The sequence below is a fragment of the Coffea eugenioides genome, chromosome 11 (genome assembly GCF_003713205.1).
Source record: "Coffea eugenioides isolate CCC68of chromosome 11, Ceug_1.0, whole genome shotgun sequence".
Lineage (NCBI taxonomy): Eukaryota > Viridiplantae > Streptophyta > Magnoliopsida > Gentianales > Rubiaceae > Coffea > Coffea eugenioides.
Genome location: NC_040045.1, coordinates 34,869,149 through 34,887,353, shown reverse-complemented (window position 1 = coordinate 34,887,353; position 18,205 = coordinate 34,869,149). Strand labels below are relative to the sequence as shown.

General features: G+C 35.3%; 1 protein-coding gene across 1 annotated transcript; it reads right to left on the bottom strand.

The window, feature by feature from the left end:
• Nucleotides 1–4,945: 4,945 nt before the first annotated feature.
• On the bottom strand, nt 4,946–8,362 carry LOC113753917 (ankyrin repeat-containing protein At5g02620-like). Its single transcript, XM_027298194.1, has 3 exons — nt 7,537–8,362; nt 6,149–6,678; nt 4,946–5,792 (listed from the first exon to the last, which is right to left on the bottom strand). The coding sequence occupies exons 1-3, from the start codon at nt 8,126–8,128 to the stop codon at nt 5,139–5,141; spliced, it is 1,776 nt and encodes a 591-aa protein (XP_027153995.1). The 5' UTR covers nt 8,129–8,362; the 3' UTR covers nt 4,946–5,138.
• Nucleotides 8,363–18,205: the final 9,843 nt, after the last annotated feature.

The following is an 18,205-nucleotide window of genomic DNA, read 5'->3' as shown; positions in this document are numbered from 1 at the left end:
CGTTAGATTCTGGAGAATGACAAAATAATCCTTTACCCAAATGCGTTGACAACTAGCCAAGTTTCATTGGAAGAATTGGAGAACAAAATGGGGAGTCAAAGGAAATAAAAAAATGTAACAAAAAAAAGAAGAATTAATAAAGAAAAAAAAGCTATATGCTTCTTCCGCAAAAATAAAGGACAGAATAATGCCTTCCCACTGTATATCTTTGTTGGTAAAAGGAAAAAGAAAGAGAAAACAAAACAAATAAAGGAACAAATACATTACCAATGACCTTCTCAATATATTTTCTACTTCGACTTAGTAAAATATTATCGGTTACCAATCAATCTAAAATTGCTAGAACTACATCTGAATACTGATCTCAAAATGTCTCTTAATTTTTTTTTTGGCTCAAAGAATATTTTACTTGCATTTTACATAGATTGATGCTTGGGGTAATCAGAAAAACTCGATCTTAATTTATGATATGATTGCATCAAATAAAGCATTGTAGCTTATCTTTAGAAACTTCTCGGAGTTTTTGACCTCGACTGAATCATTCTTCCAATAGTTTTTCCTATTTCTTCTTCTGCTTCTTAATTTTCTTACTTATGGCCAAACAAATATGAAAATCATCCAAGGCACTGACCAATGTAAATTACAAGTGAGTTCACTTTTGAAATAAAAGAAGGAAAAAATATTCATAATTGATATTAATAATTAAAGTTAGGGATTGATCGGATGGTGTTAGTGTGGCGTTGTCCCACATCGGCTTTTGTATAAGGGAACCTTTCCCTTGGTTACCTATAAATATAGTGGGCCTGTGATATGGTTAAGAGCACTAAGACCAAGAGAGCATTAGTGGGCTATTTGGACCTTTGGGTCATTAAGCCTTTTGTTTAGTTAAATACTTTTGGGCTCTCTTGTGTTTTAGTATTAGGTGTTTTGGGCCTAGGAACACTTTCCTAAGGCATCTTTTGTACTCTCTTCTTCATAGTAAAATATTGCTCCTCCTCCGTCCGTGGACGTAGGTCAATTTGACCGAACCACGTAAATTCTTGTGTTCTTGTTTTACTTATTTTTGCTTTGTTATTTGTCTTTTGGGGTTGCTACAAATCCTTTTGTCAATTTCCTGGAGCCAGACCTAACAAACTGGTATCAGAGCTTCTTCGGAGGCTTTGGATTTTGTGGCAACAATGACAATAACAAAGACTGTCGTCGAGAAATTCGACAGGAATGTCAACTTCGAGATGTGGCAGCTCAAGATGGAGGCCATTTTGGTTCAAGACGGAGTTGATCTAGCGATACACGGAATTGAGAAAAAGCCAGAGAGTGTGACAGAAGCAAATTTTGCTGAGATGGATAAGAAGGTAAGATCCAGTATTATCTTAAATATCTCTGATAAGGTTTTGCGGGAGGTAGCCACTGAGACTTCGGCAAAGGCCATGTGGGACAAACTTAAGGTCTTGTACATGAAGAAGACAGTTGAGAATCGGTTTTATTTAAAGCAAAGTTTGTATATGCTTCGCATGACTGAAGGTACATCTATACTCTCAAATCTTGATAAATTTGATTCCATTATTATGGATTTGGGAAATATAGATTCAAAAATTGATGATGAGGATCAGGCCCTGTTACTTTTGTGTTCCCTTCCCCAATCTTTTAAATATTTTCGCGATACTATGATTTATGGAAAAGAAACAATTTCGTATCGGGAAATTAAATCTGCATTAAAATCTAAGGAGCAGATAGACAGGGATATTACTGGGGAATTTAGTGGAGGTCATGCAGAAGGTCTGGTTGTTAGGGGCAGAACTGAGAGAAGAGAATTTGATAAAAGTAGATCTAAATTTAGATCTAAATCCAGACATAGAAATGTGGAGTGCAATTATTGTCATAAAATGGGGCACATTAAGGCAGATTGTTTCAAATTGAAAAATAAATTGAAACAAAAGGGGAAACCTGGTGAGAAAAATTTTGAAACTTTCGAAGCTGGTGTTGCAGCTGATGAGAATGAAGGAAGTATTTTCTTTGTGACTGATGACAGGACAAGGTCTAAAAATGAATGGATTTTAGATTCGGGGTGCTCTTATCACATGTGTCCCAATAGGGATTTATTTTCCACTTATGAATCTTACAATGGTGGAATTGTTTTGATGGGTAATAATGCCGCTTGTAATGTTGTTGGTAAGGGTACAATTCGAATTAAAATGCATGATGGTATTGTGAGGACGCTCACTAATGTTAGACATGTTCCTGATTTGAAAAAGAATCTCATCTCTTTGGGCACTCTAGAGGCTCTTGGGTGCAAATACTCAGGTGAAAATGGCATTATGAAGGTTTCTAAAGGTGCTCTCGTTGTAATGAAAGCTTGCAGGATTGGTAGTTTATATGTTTTGCAGGGATCTCCTGTTACAGGCTCGGTTGCAGTTTCGTCATCATCATCTTTGTCTGATTCTGACATCACTAAATTGTGGCATATGCGTTTGGGACATATGAGCGAGAAAGGCCTGGGCATACTAAGCAAAAGGGGACTTCTTTGCGGTCAGAGTACTGGGTCACTGGAATTCTGTGAACATTGTATCTTTGGGAAGCAAAAAAGAGTTAGCTTCAGTTCTCAAGCAATCCATAAGACGAAAGGTACTCTTGATTATATTCATTCAGATTTATGGGGTCCATCTCGTGTTCCGTCTAAGGGTGGTGCCAGGTATATGTTGACTTTCATTGATGATTATTCAAGGAAAGTTTGGGTTTATTTTCTTAAACATAAGAATAATGTTTACCTCACTTTCAAGCAATGGAAAGTTTTGATTGAGAAACAAACAGGTAAACAGGTCAAGCGGCTTAGAACAGATAATGGTATGGAATTTTGTGAAAAAGAATTTGATGAATTTTGCAAGAATGAAAGAATTGTTCGGCATCACACTGTCAGGATGACGCCTCAGCAAAATGGTGTGGCCGAACGTATGAACAGAACACTTTTGGAGAGAGCGAGGTGCATGATCTCTAACGCAGGGTTGGCCAAGGATTTTTGGGTTGAAGCAATTTCTATGGCCTGTTATATTGTCAACCGTGCTCCTTCTGCTGCTCTTAATTTCAAAACTCCTGAGGAAGTTTGGTCAGGTACTCCTGCTGATTATTCTGATTTTAAAATTTTTGGGTGTCCAACATACATGCATGTAAATGATGAAAAATTGGAACCTCGTGCTAAAACGTGTATTTTCCTTGGGTATACTTCTGGGGTGAAAGGATACAGATTATGGTGTTCTGATCCTAAATCTCCAAAATTTATAATCAGTAGAGACGTTACTTTTGATGAATTCTCTATGTTATCTTCCAAAAAAGGAGTCTTCTAGTTCTTGTCAAACAGATGATAGTATGCAGAAGCAGGTGGAGCTTGAGATTGGTAGTTCTTGGTCCTTCTATTCAACAAGTGCCAGTAGATGCATCTGAATCTACTGATGAAAATAATTCAGAAGAGGAAGAATATTTCATTGCCAGAGATAGACCAAGGAGGGATATTCGACCACCACAAAGATATGCAAATTTGGTTGCATATGCTTTGTCTATCGCAGAAAAAACTGATGTAGCTGATGAGTCTACTACTTATTCAGATGCGATTTCTTGTGATGATTCTACTAAGTGGTTGGTTGCGATGAATGAAGAAATTGAGTCTCTCCATCGAAATGGAACTTGGGTTCTTGTGAAGCCGCCTCCAGGTAAGAAAATTGTTGGATGTAAATGGGTTTTCAAGAAGAAAGAAGGTATTCCAGGAGTTGAAGATGCAAGGTATAAAGCACGTTTGGTTGCAAAGGGTTATAGTGAGGTACAAAGTGTTGATTTTAATGAAGTATTTTCACCTGTTATTAAGCATAGCTCTATTCGTGTTTTACTTGCTTTAGTTGCCATGTATAATTTGGACTTGGAGCAACTTGATGTTAAGACAGCTTTTTTAAGATACTCATATATTAACTTAGTCAACAATTTGGTGGCGTATCCAAATTTTTATCTTTTATATGATGGAACTCAAAATAAAAAAAATGTAATTATAAAAAAAAAACTACTCCATTGGTTCCTTGTTTGTAAAAAAAATATATATATATATATATATATATATATGTAAGGATGACGTAAAGAAATGCTGGTATATCATTAATTATTATTAACAATATTGAAATGCCTATGTCATCTTGGAAACTATAGATTTGCGATATATGCAAATAAATACAAAAAACGTAGTCTAAATTCACAGTTCCTATTAATTGAGTGTAAATTAATACTATAATTTGGGTGTAATCAAGATTTTTGTACAAATGTTGTTGCCTAAATTACATATTCAAGTTTTACATCAAATTTATGCTAGTTTACACCAGATGTGAGAATTTCACAATTAGTTTGAATTGAATAACAACTCAACTTGTGAAACCTCGTATCCTTGAATACTTCCCTTCGTTGTTGTATTGCAGCGCTCATCAACTAATTTATTGATTTTTTTGAAAAACCAACTCCTCCAATACCCTGATGCCTTTTTTTTTTTTTTTTTGCCCCCCCGGTTGCAAACACAATTTTTTTTGAGGTTCCGCTACAAAAATATAAAAGCTCCCCGCTTTTATTTTTCTTCTTTCTTTTGTTAATCTGGATGTAATCTAAATTTTGCAGCAGTTCCTTTAGCCAATTGTTTAGATACCAAGTCGAAAGGATTAAATTTAACCTGCCATTCTGATGCAAATTACAAAAAACACGGGGAAACTAGGAGCTCCATAAATTTTCAAACATATAGCTGGGGGTGCACTTTTTTTCTTTCTTTTTGGGTAAGTCAAAACTTTACGAGAAGGTGCTTCAAAGAAAAAAAAAATTTATGAGAAGGGGACCTTACCTACTAAATTTCTGCGCCTCACAACCTTGACTTTTTATTATTTTTTGCAATCGAACACTATAATGCACGCAAAATGAAACGAGTCCATACTAAAATGCAGTCTATTTATATATATACACAAAAAAAGAAAGAAAGCGTTACATTGTACATTTTCAAGTCCAATCCAAAGAATAACAAAAAACCCAATTTGTTGGACGAAAGTGGGAGGGAGCTGCCAAAAGTTCAGATAGTAAGAAAGAATCAAATTTTTTTATTAAGTTACCATTGAATTATAACACAACTAGTCCTCGGCTTCGGTCAAATCCTGATACCACCGTTTATATAGACCTAGAGCGCGAATGTTGACATCATCAGCTTCGCTATGCTTAAATCTAGTTGTATAGGTGCATTCCCTGTCCTCGAGGTTTAGCCAAGCAATGGCTAGATTTATGTATACGTCATGGAAAAACCAAGCAATGGAGACACACAGAAGGATCATGACAGGCAAATTTGGTAGCACTGCGTCCAAGCCACTGGGAAATGCCATCATCATGAAAAACACAGCCCAAGAAATTTGTCGCTCAGTTACCCGGACAATAGCCAACTTAAGCCGGTAATTTTTTGTCTGCACGAGCCTGATATGTCCAACCACTGCACCCATGGCGGCAATCATTGCCAAGAAATCTGAAATAACAAATGTAATAAAATCTGCTTGCTTGCCTAGAACTGCCATGCCTTTGTCTGGACCGTCACTGTTGTATCCACCTGGAACTGTAAAACCAGCTGCAAAAGTGACTGTTGCGATCAGTGTAGCCACAATCGAATAATTCTTAGACAAGTTTTCGACTCTTTTTACTTCATCAGGACCAGATGCTCGTGAGATCTTCTTTACGGTAGCAACATTTCGGTACCCTCGAGTGCCAGCTGCTTGCTCCAACTCATCCTTGATTAAAATCTGTCAAAAACGATATGAGAAACAAAATTGTAACAGCTAAAACATGAAGCGAGTCTTGGTGTACTCTTCCAACTCTACTTGCACATGTGATAGACAAGGATATTAGATAACATGCAAAACTATTATTGATCCTTCCAATTAGAAGTGTCATGTTTTTTTTTTTTTTATATTTTTATTTTTAGACAGACTACTTAATGTTCACCTTGAACAAGGTTGGTTAGATAATACTGGTTGTAAATCAAAGTAGAAAGCTTACATTTAAAGCAGATATAATGTGAGGAAAGGGAAAAACAACAGTTCAAGAATAATCACTGTGATCACGCAAAGCGGAGGAGGGGAAAAAACACATCTTATACCTTTCTGTCTGAAAGTTGATCATCCCGTACTATCCTGTCTAGAGGCGTGGAGTTGGAACTGTCAAAAGAATTGACATCCACAAAAGGATGATTCACAAGGCAATTCCCATCTAAGTTTTCGGTAGCAACATACAGGTGGAGAGGGGTGTTTCCTTCATTATCCTTTTCGTTAATGAGCTCAGAAGCCCAGGAACTTTGCAAAACAAACTCCAAGACTTCTCTTTTTTCATGCTTTACAGCTAGATGAAGGATATTCCGACTTTTACCCGTAATCTGAACCCAACAATCTGGGCAATGGGATAAAATCTCTTGCACCAAAACTACATGTCCATGAATTACCGCAATATGTAGAGCAGTCTTGGAGTCATCGTTCTTGGCAGCAACATAGGCGGTAGACCTATCAGCAGACAGTAATAGTCTTGCAATTTCCTGATGATCGAATTTGGCAGCATAATGAAGTGCAGTCCACCCGAATTTATCAACATTCTTTATAAGATTAGGCAGCTTTTCCAAAATCAGCTTCATGGATTCTGTAAGTAGCTAATATTTTAGCACAACATATGAAGATATTGTTATTCACTGGACTATTAAGATCAATTACACTACAGCAACTTACATATACTGTGTAAATTAAACAAGAGTTATGGTTAATGGATAAATATGTACAAACAATACAGAATGCATTATTGAAGGGCAAATTATATATAACCTCCCTGTGATTTCATCTATTGCCAAATAACCCCCTAATATTTCAAAATGTCCACTTCACCCCTATAGTTTTATGTAAAGTGAAAACTTGATGGAAAATAGCTTACATAATTTCGTTAGTTGAAATACCAGTACTACCTTACTTAAATGCTAAATTAAACGAGAGTTTAACCACCTTGTATAAAAGTATAAGGAGATTACATAGATAAATGCAAAAATCACATGAGATAAAGTGAATATTTATATAAATCATAAGGGGGTTACATGGGTATTAAAATTTTATTAGACACGCTTTGAAAATGCGTTTGATATAAACTCCATAACTAATTATGCATTCCATTCATTTTTTACTTTACATAAAATCACTAGGGGGTTATGTGGCTATTTTAAAACCTTAGGGGATCATCTACATTATATAAAATTATAGAGGGGTAATAAATAATTTACCCATTATTAAATGGTATTTTATCATATTAATTTTCCATTAATCCCTTTTAATGCATTAATCGCTTGTGCCATCAAAGTCGAAATTTCGTACAAGGTAAAAAAATTAATTCACCTGTATCAAAATATGAAAATAAAAAAAAAAAAAAAAAAGGAAGAACAGGAGCTCAGGTTTTCCCTTTTTTTTTTGGTTGTGTAGATAATGTTAATATAAAAATGCTTATCCATGAAGTCACCTGGCAAATTGCAAATTGAGGCAGCATGCAAGGCAGTTTTGTGTCCGGGGCCAAGATAAGATGGTGTCTTGCAAGACTCCAAAATTAGAACCATAATATTATGGCGTCCCTTCTCAACTGCCAGATTCAGAGGTGTCTCCACAGCATAATTGTGGGGATAACGAAACTCAGGATCTTCTTGAACTAAAAATTTGGCGATGTCATAGAAGTTGTTCCTAACTGCCTCGTGTAAAGCTGTATTTCCAGCCTTACTAGCCATCCTCAGCATCCACTTGCATCTGTCAAAACATGGGGGGAACCAATATCCTCCTGCTCCCGATTTTGCATAGTCAATTAGTGCTCGAACGACGCCTGAATGCCCATTTCTTGCTGCCAAATGAAGTGCAGTCTCGCCCCTTTTGTTCAATTTCATAAGCAAACGGCCATGTCGGTCAAGGATAAGTTGGACTACATTTGCAGAGTCACAAGACTGGGCTAATACGTGGAGGACTGTGTCTTTTACTGGAGTATGTTGGGAGTAGAAGTAGTCCGAAAATCTTTTCATTACAACCCAATTACCTGACTGTGCAGCTGCATACAATTCGGGGTCCATTTTCTTGCAGCCGCCACGGACTAAAGTCTTAACTGTTCAGGAGCAATGAAGAATGCCAACTTGATGATTGATGCTATGAAAATGGATATTCTGCAATTTATATTCCGCAGAAAACCTCCATAAACTATTACAAGCAAGTGGTCCTTGGCTATCCAGTCAGATTTAGCCAGGTTTCATGAAGTAACAAGTGGTCCGGTTATTGCAGTCATTTCATCAATTTGAGGGGCCTTTGGTTACGGTTATTCAGCAGGTGCTCTTAGTGGGGTTGATTGAATCGGGTGCATGTTAGTGGGTGCTATTGTTGGTGACTGCCTGGCGCTATATTGTCTATGGTGCGTTCGGTCATTGTTGAGCTTCTTGTAGTGGACGTTGGCTTGTATCCATTTAAAATTTTAGTTGCTTTTGTTGTTTTCTTGTTCTCTGCTTCGTTCCTGCTCAAACTTTGGATCATTTGTATTCTGCTTCTTTTTCTCAGATGACTTTTGACTCATTTGTATTCTGCTCTTCTTTCTCAAATGCTGAATTGATACGAGTTCGCCGGTTACTCCGTAATTTTCAAGAACTCTGGGTGTATTGCGTGATATTTGGGCAGCTTGGGGACACGTGGGTGTAGACAAGCCTAGAGCTGCAAACGAATCGAACCACTCGCGAGCTGCTCGAGTCAAGCTCGACTCGAGCTCGATCAATATTGAACTTGAGTCGAGTTCAAGCTAGCTCGAGTCGAAATCGAACTCGAACTCGAGCTCAAAATATTAAACTCGTTAGCATTGAATCAGTGGACGGTCCTTGCTTTGCCTTCTCGCTCTCTTCCTTGCTCTCATTTCTCTTTTTGTTTTGGTGTGACTCAAACCCCCGAGGGACAAAACTATTCTGTAATATGCTAACAATTTATATATTTTTTTGGGCAAAAAACATTCCATACCAATGAACTACTTAAAATGGTATCCTTTATTTTGTTTCAAATTGGTCACTCAAGTAATGAAAGTGCCGTGTTAGTGATCAATCCAATGGATTTCATCATTAATTTAGCCGGAAAGCACAGCACAGACAGTTCATTTTAAAAGTTATTAAATATGTGGTAGTTGCTGGAGGCTTTCTTTAGACATATGAATGAAAGTAATTTTTTTTTTAATAGGAAGTTGTTGGCTGTTTTTGCCTTAAGTCAAATTTTATTAGGATTGAAAAATAGAGGTGTGTGTTTGTTTTTGAGTTGAGTGTATTTTAAAGAGAAAGTAATACCATTTTGTCATTTATTTGAAGGGTAAATTAGGAACCATAAAAAATGACATAAATAGTTAACATCCACTCCCTCCTCTTCTTTTATGTATAGTATTTATACCATATCTATGTACTATATATAAAGGGAGAGAGAGGAGAGGAGGTGGTGGTATAAACTTTTTGTATTACTTTTTATAATTCTTATTTTGCTCTCTAAATAAAGGGCAAAATGGTACCGTCATCTCCCTAAAATAAACACACACAAATACAAACACACACCCATTTTTCTAGCCTAACAGAACTTCCAATAAAGCAATAACCCTCAACAACTTCCTATAAAAAAAAAACACATTTTTTCATTCATATTTTTAAAAAAGAAAAAAAATCTCCAACAACTACTAAAAAAATTTAATAATTTTTCCTTTCAAATTTACACAGGCACACGGTCTGTCATTGACACTAGTAATACTTCAAATGTCTCATCACATGAATTGCTTGAAAGTATGCACTTATTTTTTTTAGTTGATCCAAGTCAAGTTGCACTTGCGTAATGTGATGTTAAGCATTCAGAGTCATGCATCTTTAAGTTTCTTATCTTAATTGCAGGTGTCATGCTTCTCAATCAAATTTGACATTATCTACATTTTCTTGGTTATAAATACTACGCTTTTTCCATGGTAAATATTGCATAAACTCACATTACTTGCATCCTGAGTTCTACCCCTCCCCAAGCCCTCTTGAACAAGCCCTCCTAAATACCTAGTTGAACTTTTGATCCATCCTTAGTGTCCGCCAGGCATGGAGTGCAGGCAGTTTGAGGTACTCCTGTAGTAGCTCGATCCTCTGCTCTTCATATTCATAGTCCACATGGCAATAATTAAGTTAACAAGGGAAACATTTTCTGGAAGTGCACCAGTCTGGGGTAATTGAGAACTGAACTCTGAAGTTTCTATTGTATACATATATACACACATATATCTAGGTCAAAAAATCTCATATGCGGTGTGCCATTTAAAAAATAGGGATAATTTAAGAAACCTCCCTTGAGATTTCTGACTATTACACTGACCTCCATTCAAGTTTCAAAAATTACACTAACCTCCCTCGAGATTAATTATCTCGTAACATCAAGATTCAATCAATAATTAAAAAGTGATATTAAACTAGAAAAGATAACATGATTCTCATCTACTACATTATTAGTTAATTAATACCAACATATATTAATATAATATATGAAGGGTAACAATGAAATCATGTTATTTTCTCTCTCCTAATATCATTTTTTAAAGCTTATTGGACCTACGTGTTGCAAGGTAATAAACCTCGAGAGAGGTTAGTATCATTTTTGAAACTTAAAAGGTAGCCAGTGAAATAGTTAGAAACCTCAAGGGAGGTTTCTGAAATTATCTCTAAAAAATAATTAACTTAACCTAAGCTCATGCTCATTTTTCAATCTCTTTTTTTTTTAATTTTTGCAACCAACTTTTTATTTTACATACATCAACTCACAAAGAATGCTGCAATATTATTCCAAAAGAATATTTTTAATTCATCTTCAATTTAAACAGAATTGTGTTCCATTCCAACGTTACGTGACCAAAAATGATTAGCTTTTTGGGCATCATAATCATTGAGTTAGAGATATTTCTTGTTTGCTGAGTAGTATAGAGGGAAAACTCCTCCATTTAGAACTCAATTTCCAATTTCCTCTGATATTTTCTATGCAGAGGTCCTTTTCGCTATTAATATATCACCACTAGTCGTAGTATAATAAACAAAACTACTCGTATAGATGAACTTAAATAGAAGGTGAGTTTAAGCATTCTTTTGTGGATTGATAGGTTGCAATTTTATCATTTATTTTATTATTAATTTCCTCTATTATCTAACCCGATGTGAATTAATTATTAGATTTTACTCACTTTTAGTATTTTGCATTTATTTTAGGGAGTAGAACGAAAATATGATAATAGGTGCCAATTTATCAGGAAAGGAGCTCAAGTCACAGAGCTTAGCCCAAGGCATTGTTGGCAAAGGAAAAAAATCTTTTGCCCTTTCTTTTGGCAACGGCTGAACCGAAGAAGGGTTGTTCTTTTCCCTTTTGGGGGGGCTAGAGCCGCCGCACAGCCTGAGTGGCAATTAGAAGAGGATATAGCAGATGACTTGAGAGCTTAGCTTTTTACTTTTCCTTTTCATCTTTTAGTAGGCTGGTCTTCCTTCGTATGAAGAGACCAGGTGAAAAGAATTGATCACTCTTTGTAGTTTAGCTTTTCCTTTCATGATTGGAGCGAATTGAGTTCTCTAAATCGAAGACCATGGCCGCAGCTCTCTCTTCAATTTTGCGTGGGCTTTGTTTATCAAGAATGAACTAATTTCCTTTGTCTAGTCAAGAAACAACGAATGCTTTGGTTCGCCTAAAACTTGTGAAATCGATTTAATTTTATCTTTTCCTTTTATTCATTGGTATTCGCATATTCCTTGCTTGCAATATTTATGATTATTTAATTAATTGATTGTCTTGGATCCGGATAATTAGTTAATTTGATAATCTATTATCAATTGGGACGTTAAATCCGTAATTGTTTAATTGTCTCAAAATAGTGATAACTGGCATGATTGGGTTTGTGTCAGGGGAATACGCGGGCTAATTTAAAATAACCCTGGTAGTGTGTTATTTGGTTAGAATAGGGCTCATCTAATACGGAAGGCAATTGGAAAATTAAATCTTACGGGCGTACTTAGGATTATTCTCTAATAAGGGCAGTGATTAACGGGCGTACCTTAATCACCGACACAGTAAGGAGGGGTTGACTGTCATCGCTTGTTTGGCAGTTATAACCTATTTATTAGTAAATAATTGGAATAGGCTCCGCATCGATGATCAATTAGGTGAACTATTGCTGAAGTTATTTCTTGGCTAGATCCTTAATTATCACCTATTTGATTTTAGTAATTTGTTATTTAATTTTTAGTAGCTTCTTAGATTTTAGTTGAATTTCTTTGATTGTCACCTTCTGCACAAAAACACCCCCTTGTCACTGTGAACTTGAAAAGAAATAATTACTCCCAGTCCCTGTGGATTCGACCCTGCTCACCGCTATCTACAGAAATTACTTTTAGTTTGAGCAGATTTTTATTATTGCACAGGCTGACAACCTGTCATGGATTTGTCTAACTCAGTCATTGTTGCCTGATAAATATGTAGGGGAAGTGAACTTGTCACTGAAAAAACTTTTTGACTATGGATTTCCACAGGAAAACTTGGAATATTATGCGAACAGGAATGACGCTGATGGTAAATTTGGGAAACTGAAACTCTCGTATGATTTTGGGAAGACGACAGTTACAATTTCTGAGAAAGAACGTAGTTTTGGGGAGGCTGTGGTAGAAGGAGCAATGCGTGGAGTTTTACATGCAGCTATACACGAAGAGCTATCAGAAAATTTGTCTTGAAGTTGAGATATGTGCGATGAGAGATTGAGGATTTGGTGTGATACTTGAACTGCTATGTAGGTATCTAAGCCTGGGGATTGAAGAATTAATCAACAGATGTTGTATGATGTATCACAAGTTTGTCTAGTTTTTAACGTATAGGAAAGTAGAAGTTACTGTTGAATAAGGTATATAGATTTTGTTAATATCTATCTATTATGAAACGTAAAACTTTTGTGTTATAGTTTCACCTTTCAACCATGCGTACAAAATGTACCATACGTGTAACTTTTGTACTATTTCTCCTTTGTGCCTAAAAAAATACCATACTATATTTGGTGCAATTATTTTCATTTGCAACCATTCTTTGTAGTAACAAAAGTAAAGAGCTTTCACTTCGTAACAATCGTTAAGTGCAAAGAACTTATAGATTTATGTATTGCTTTTCTGTCTCCGAATTTGCTCCCTTCTTGTCAAATCCTAGCTCTACCACTAAGTGTAATGAGAATGTGGCTAAATGTAACCTAGAAATGCAATATAGTGTTGCACCATAAAAGTGGCATTACCCTTCTGAAGTTAGTTTTTCCGATTCATAATCTGTCCTGCATTTTACCATGCAACAATAGAATATTTAGTCATTGTGTTACAGTTTCTGAAACTATTGCTCTAATGAAAATTTTAGAAACTCTTTGTTACAACGATGATAGTTTCTAGGAAAGGACATGATAGAGTGTCCTTGTATTCCTTTTGCTCATTGTAAATAAAGCTCTTGTCAATTCCAATATATTTTTGAATCTTCTTCAAAGAAAAAACTCCATGATCTTTGTGCCAAATTCACAATGTCTTGGTAGGTTGGGTTTTGTATCCTAAACTATGTGCTAGTATGCACTAAAAGTAATTTACGTTATTGCCGCACGTCTATTATATAATACCTTGTGAGATGCTACAAAATTTTCACATTTTTTACGGAAGTGCTTTCTCCGCACTGTTCCTCAGTGCTTAAATTGATTCACCAAAAAGCTGCATGACCAGATAATAGGCAAATCTTCTTTGAAGTTCATCAACTGAGGCCACCTCTGTCAAAGAGATTTTTCTGCAAATGCATTATTTTTTTGATTGGAAGTTTCCAATCATTTCTACGTACTCTTGAGACAAAAAAATCATTTGAATCTTAGATGTTTTTATTATTTTGCTCTAAATCTTTTATAAAATCAAATGAAAACAAATAAACTTGGATACGTGCACGGTGTGAAGAATCAAAATTACCAATACATGATAACTGCCTTCTAAAATATAGAAATATTGTCCATTTCAACATTTGGGAACTCTTTGTTTTGGGGAAACAATTGTAAAGTTCTATTTTGGTTAGTTGTTAATTGTTATCACGCCCTAATGATGCAAAAATTGGGTTGGCATGTTTTCTGTTCTAAGGCCGTCAGTTTAGATGGGCCTTTTCTGAGTAGCATTCTGATTTTAAGTTGAGGTTTTATCTGGGCTTTGTATAGACAGTTAAGAGGCCCCAAAAAAAATATGTACTGTTTAATTGTAATTATTGACATGTAATTAAGAAAAGTGATTAAAATTCCTTTTTTTTTCCTAACAGGGAGAGTGGAATATAAGAAGTAGGGTGGGAGAAGGGGAATAAAACTTAGGACGTCTAGTGTTCAGGTTTCAACTTTAGCTACTGGATCAAGATTTCATTGGCAAAAGTAATCAAATACTTATATATTAACATTGTCAACTATTTGGTGATGTACCCAAAATAAACAATTTAGTACGAAACATTTATGCAAAAGAGAAATTTAATAATGCTACTCTACTGGTTCCTTGTTCTTCGAAATATATATATATATATATATATATAAATAAAGATGATGGAGTGTCGTTAAGAAATGTTGGTACACCATTAATTATTATTAACTATAGATTTGCAATACATAAAGGATATGCAAATAAATACAAATACGCAGTCTAAATTCACAATTCCTATGAAATGCTAATGCGCACTGCTTAAAAATGAACGAAATGTTTGCTTACGTAGTCCAAATCATCACTTCGCCTTTAATGGTGCATGATTGTCCAAGTATCCATCCACTCTTAAGTGATTCTGCATTTTTTGTTTTTATTTTTTTAGATTTTTTTTCCAGGCAGCATGTCTTCTTTGGATTTTTTTTTTTTTATTCTAATGTTAGGCCTGTTCTTTTTTGTTTTTCCTGTTCAGGCTTTTTACCATACTAAATCTTGATATTAAATTTTTATCGTTTTAAACATAATTTCTTTCCAATTGCTCGATCCTTTTAGACATCTCGTTGACATCACAACCTCAAAATTTTCATTAAGAACATGGCTGAAACTCAATTGACGAAAATAAAGAAGAATGGGGCTAAAGAAGAGAATAATCAAAGTCTCCTTAACAACTCTACATTCTCCACCATAACCACCGTTATCAATCCACCATCATGATTATCATATTCTTTTCTCCTCTTTTTTCACTTGCTTCAATTTTAAATTCTCCTCCCCCCCCCCCTTTTTTTTTCCTTGTGTTGAGTTTAGTCGGATCTAAGATTGTAGTATGTGATTGATAAGCATTGAAGTTCATTGTAGAATTTTATTGAGTATGGACCAAGGATTGATTCCTCCAATGGGTAGCCTATTTTTGAACCCCATTTGGTTTTATGTGGCATCGAATTGTGATTTTATCTTGTAATGTTTCAGTAGTTTGTGCTGATTTCTTGCTATATCTATCTTCTTCTCATCATAAGGATCAAATTCAATATAAATTTCATAAGATTGGTTGTTATTTGAGTGATATGAGAAGGAGCAACCACTGTTTTTCAATTTATATCGCTGTTCTCCAATAGTTTCTGGTTGCATCTGATGCCTAAACAGTGTTCTATGAGAAGGAGCAACCACTGTTTTGAGTTTGAGGGTTCATTTTGTTATTTGGCAAAACCTCGGGAATTGATCTGTAGTTAGGCCAAACCTCAAAGGAAGTAAATGTAATTAACCCTAACATTTTTTGTGATGCATTACTTTGTAAATAAAATAATATTTATATCCAAACACACTCACTGCTATCTCATTCACCAGTATCTTCATTAGGAAGATTTCCACACAAGCTTCCAATCCCTTTGTTTCATTTTTGTTTCCTTTCCAATCTTCTTGCAGTTGGACAGCTCAATTTGTACTTGATTCAATTATGTACATCTTGAATGATTCTGGAAAGTGAACCACTGAGCTTAGCTCATGGCCACTAGAGAGAGTCTCAAGTTCCTTATTGATGGATAGGTGTGGGTTTAAATCTCACTTACAGCAAAAAAAATATAAGGGTTGTGCCAAAATATTTTCTTGATGTAGTAAGGTCTTAATGTAGTAAGGTTTGTGTCTCCCGAAAAAAAATTTGCTAGTCTACCTTTTTACTAGACACCCTTTTAGGAGTTATTTGAAGTTGATTATTTAATATTACCAATTGGCTAGATATTAATTCTAGAATATAGATTAAAGCTACTTGAACGATTAAGTTCCACTGCTGGTAGTGTCTATTATATACACACAAATATAATTCACGTTATTGCTGTACGTCTATTATATAATACCTTGTGAGATGCTACAAATTTTCCACATTTCTACGGAAGTGCATTCCCTGTGTTGTTCCACAGTGCTTAAATTTATTCACCAAAAAGTTGCATTACTGGATAACTGAGGCCACCTCTGTCACATGAAGAGGGATTAGTTTGGAGAGATTTGCAGCCTAATGAGATTTTTCTGCAAATGCTTCTCTTTTTTTTTTCAATTAGAAGTTTCCTATTATTTCCATGTACTCTTGAGACCAAACAAAAAAATCATTTGAAACTTAGACCTTCTTATTATTCTACTGTAAATCATTATAAAGTCGACTGAAAACAAATAAACAGAGATACATGCACTGTGTGGAGAATCAAACTTACCAATACAGAATAACTGTCCTCCAAAATATGGAAAAACATTCAAGATAATTACAGCACTTAAAAAAAATACAACAATATAGGACGATTTATGACAACAAAATTTGCTTCCAGTTTAAATCTGGAAATATTGTCCTTTCAACATGTGGGTTCTCCTCTTAGTTTTGCTGGAAACAAATTGTAAAGTTCTATTTGGGCTAGTTTTTGTTGTCATGTCATGTATGTCATGCACTAATAACACGCAAATTGGGTTGGCATGTTTCCTATTCTAAGGCCCGTGATTTCATCAGTTTAGAATCTAGATGGACCTATTACGACTAAAGTTCTGATCTTCACATTTGTTTTATGTGGGCTTTGTAAAGTACAATCATAAGGCCCAATTGACAAGCCTGCTGAAATAGCCCTTGAATTTAGATTTCATATTTTTGATATCCGATTTGGGTCTATAATTGGCCTAAAAAAAAAACAAAAAAAAAGTACTGTTTGTTATGGAATAATGATAAGATGTGGATGTCCGTTGATATTCTCTAGATGTGGCTGTCCGTTGATATTCTCAAGAAGGATTACAAGATGAAGATGTCCGTTTGCATTCTCAGGATGATAGTCACATGTATTCTCCCTAGATTCATTGGTACATTGGATGAACTCATTTATGGATGTACTTGATGTACTAAATTCATGTATTTGTATTTAATAAGGTTCATGTACCTTTGATCTTGGATCACCTATATATAGGGGTGTATCCTACTTCCTTTGTAACCTTGTAACCTTGAGACTTGGAAGTACTTTGATCAGTAAATATAATAATTCTATCTCTCTCTTTTCTTGCTCTACTATTCCAATCCCTACTTTTGGGAGTTTTTTGTATTAGTTTCACAACACGTTATCAGCACGAGTCTCTACTTTGAGTGAAGGAAAGGCACGAAGCAAAAGTGAAGCACGAAACGTGTCAAGATTTTGCCCGAACAACTTTTGGCTACTTATCAAGGTAATATTCTTTCCTACGAATCTATTGCATAGTCTTATGGCTAATCTCACAAAACAAGAGTTCATACCTCTTGATATCTCTGGAAAAAATTATTTATCGTGGGTTTTAGATGTTGAAATTCATCTTGAGGCAATGGGTCTTGGTAATACTATTGTTGATAAGAATGACGCCTCAAACCAAGACCGTGCTAAGGCCATGATTTTCCTTCGTCGTCATTTAGATGAAGGACTAAAGGTAGAGTATCTTACTGTCAAAGATCCTCTTGTCCTTTGGCAAGATTTGAAAGAAAGATACGATCACCTGAAGTTGGTCGTTCTTCCAAAGGCCCGATATGATTGGCTCCACTTACGACTACAAGATTTCAAATCTGTCAACGAATATAATTCAGCCATGTTCAGAATTACTTCTCAATTATCATTGTGTGGCGAAAAAGTCACTGATGAAAATATGTTAGAGAAAACATTCTCTACTTTTCATGTCTCTAATATGCTC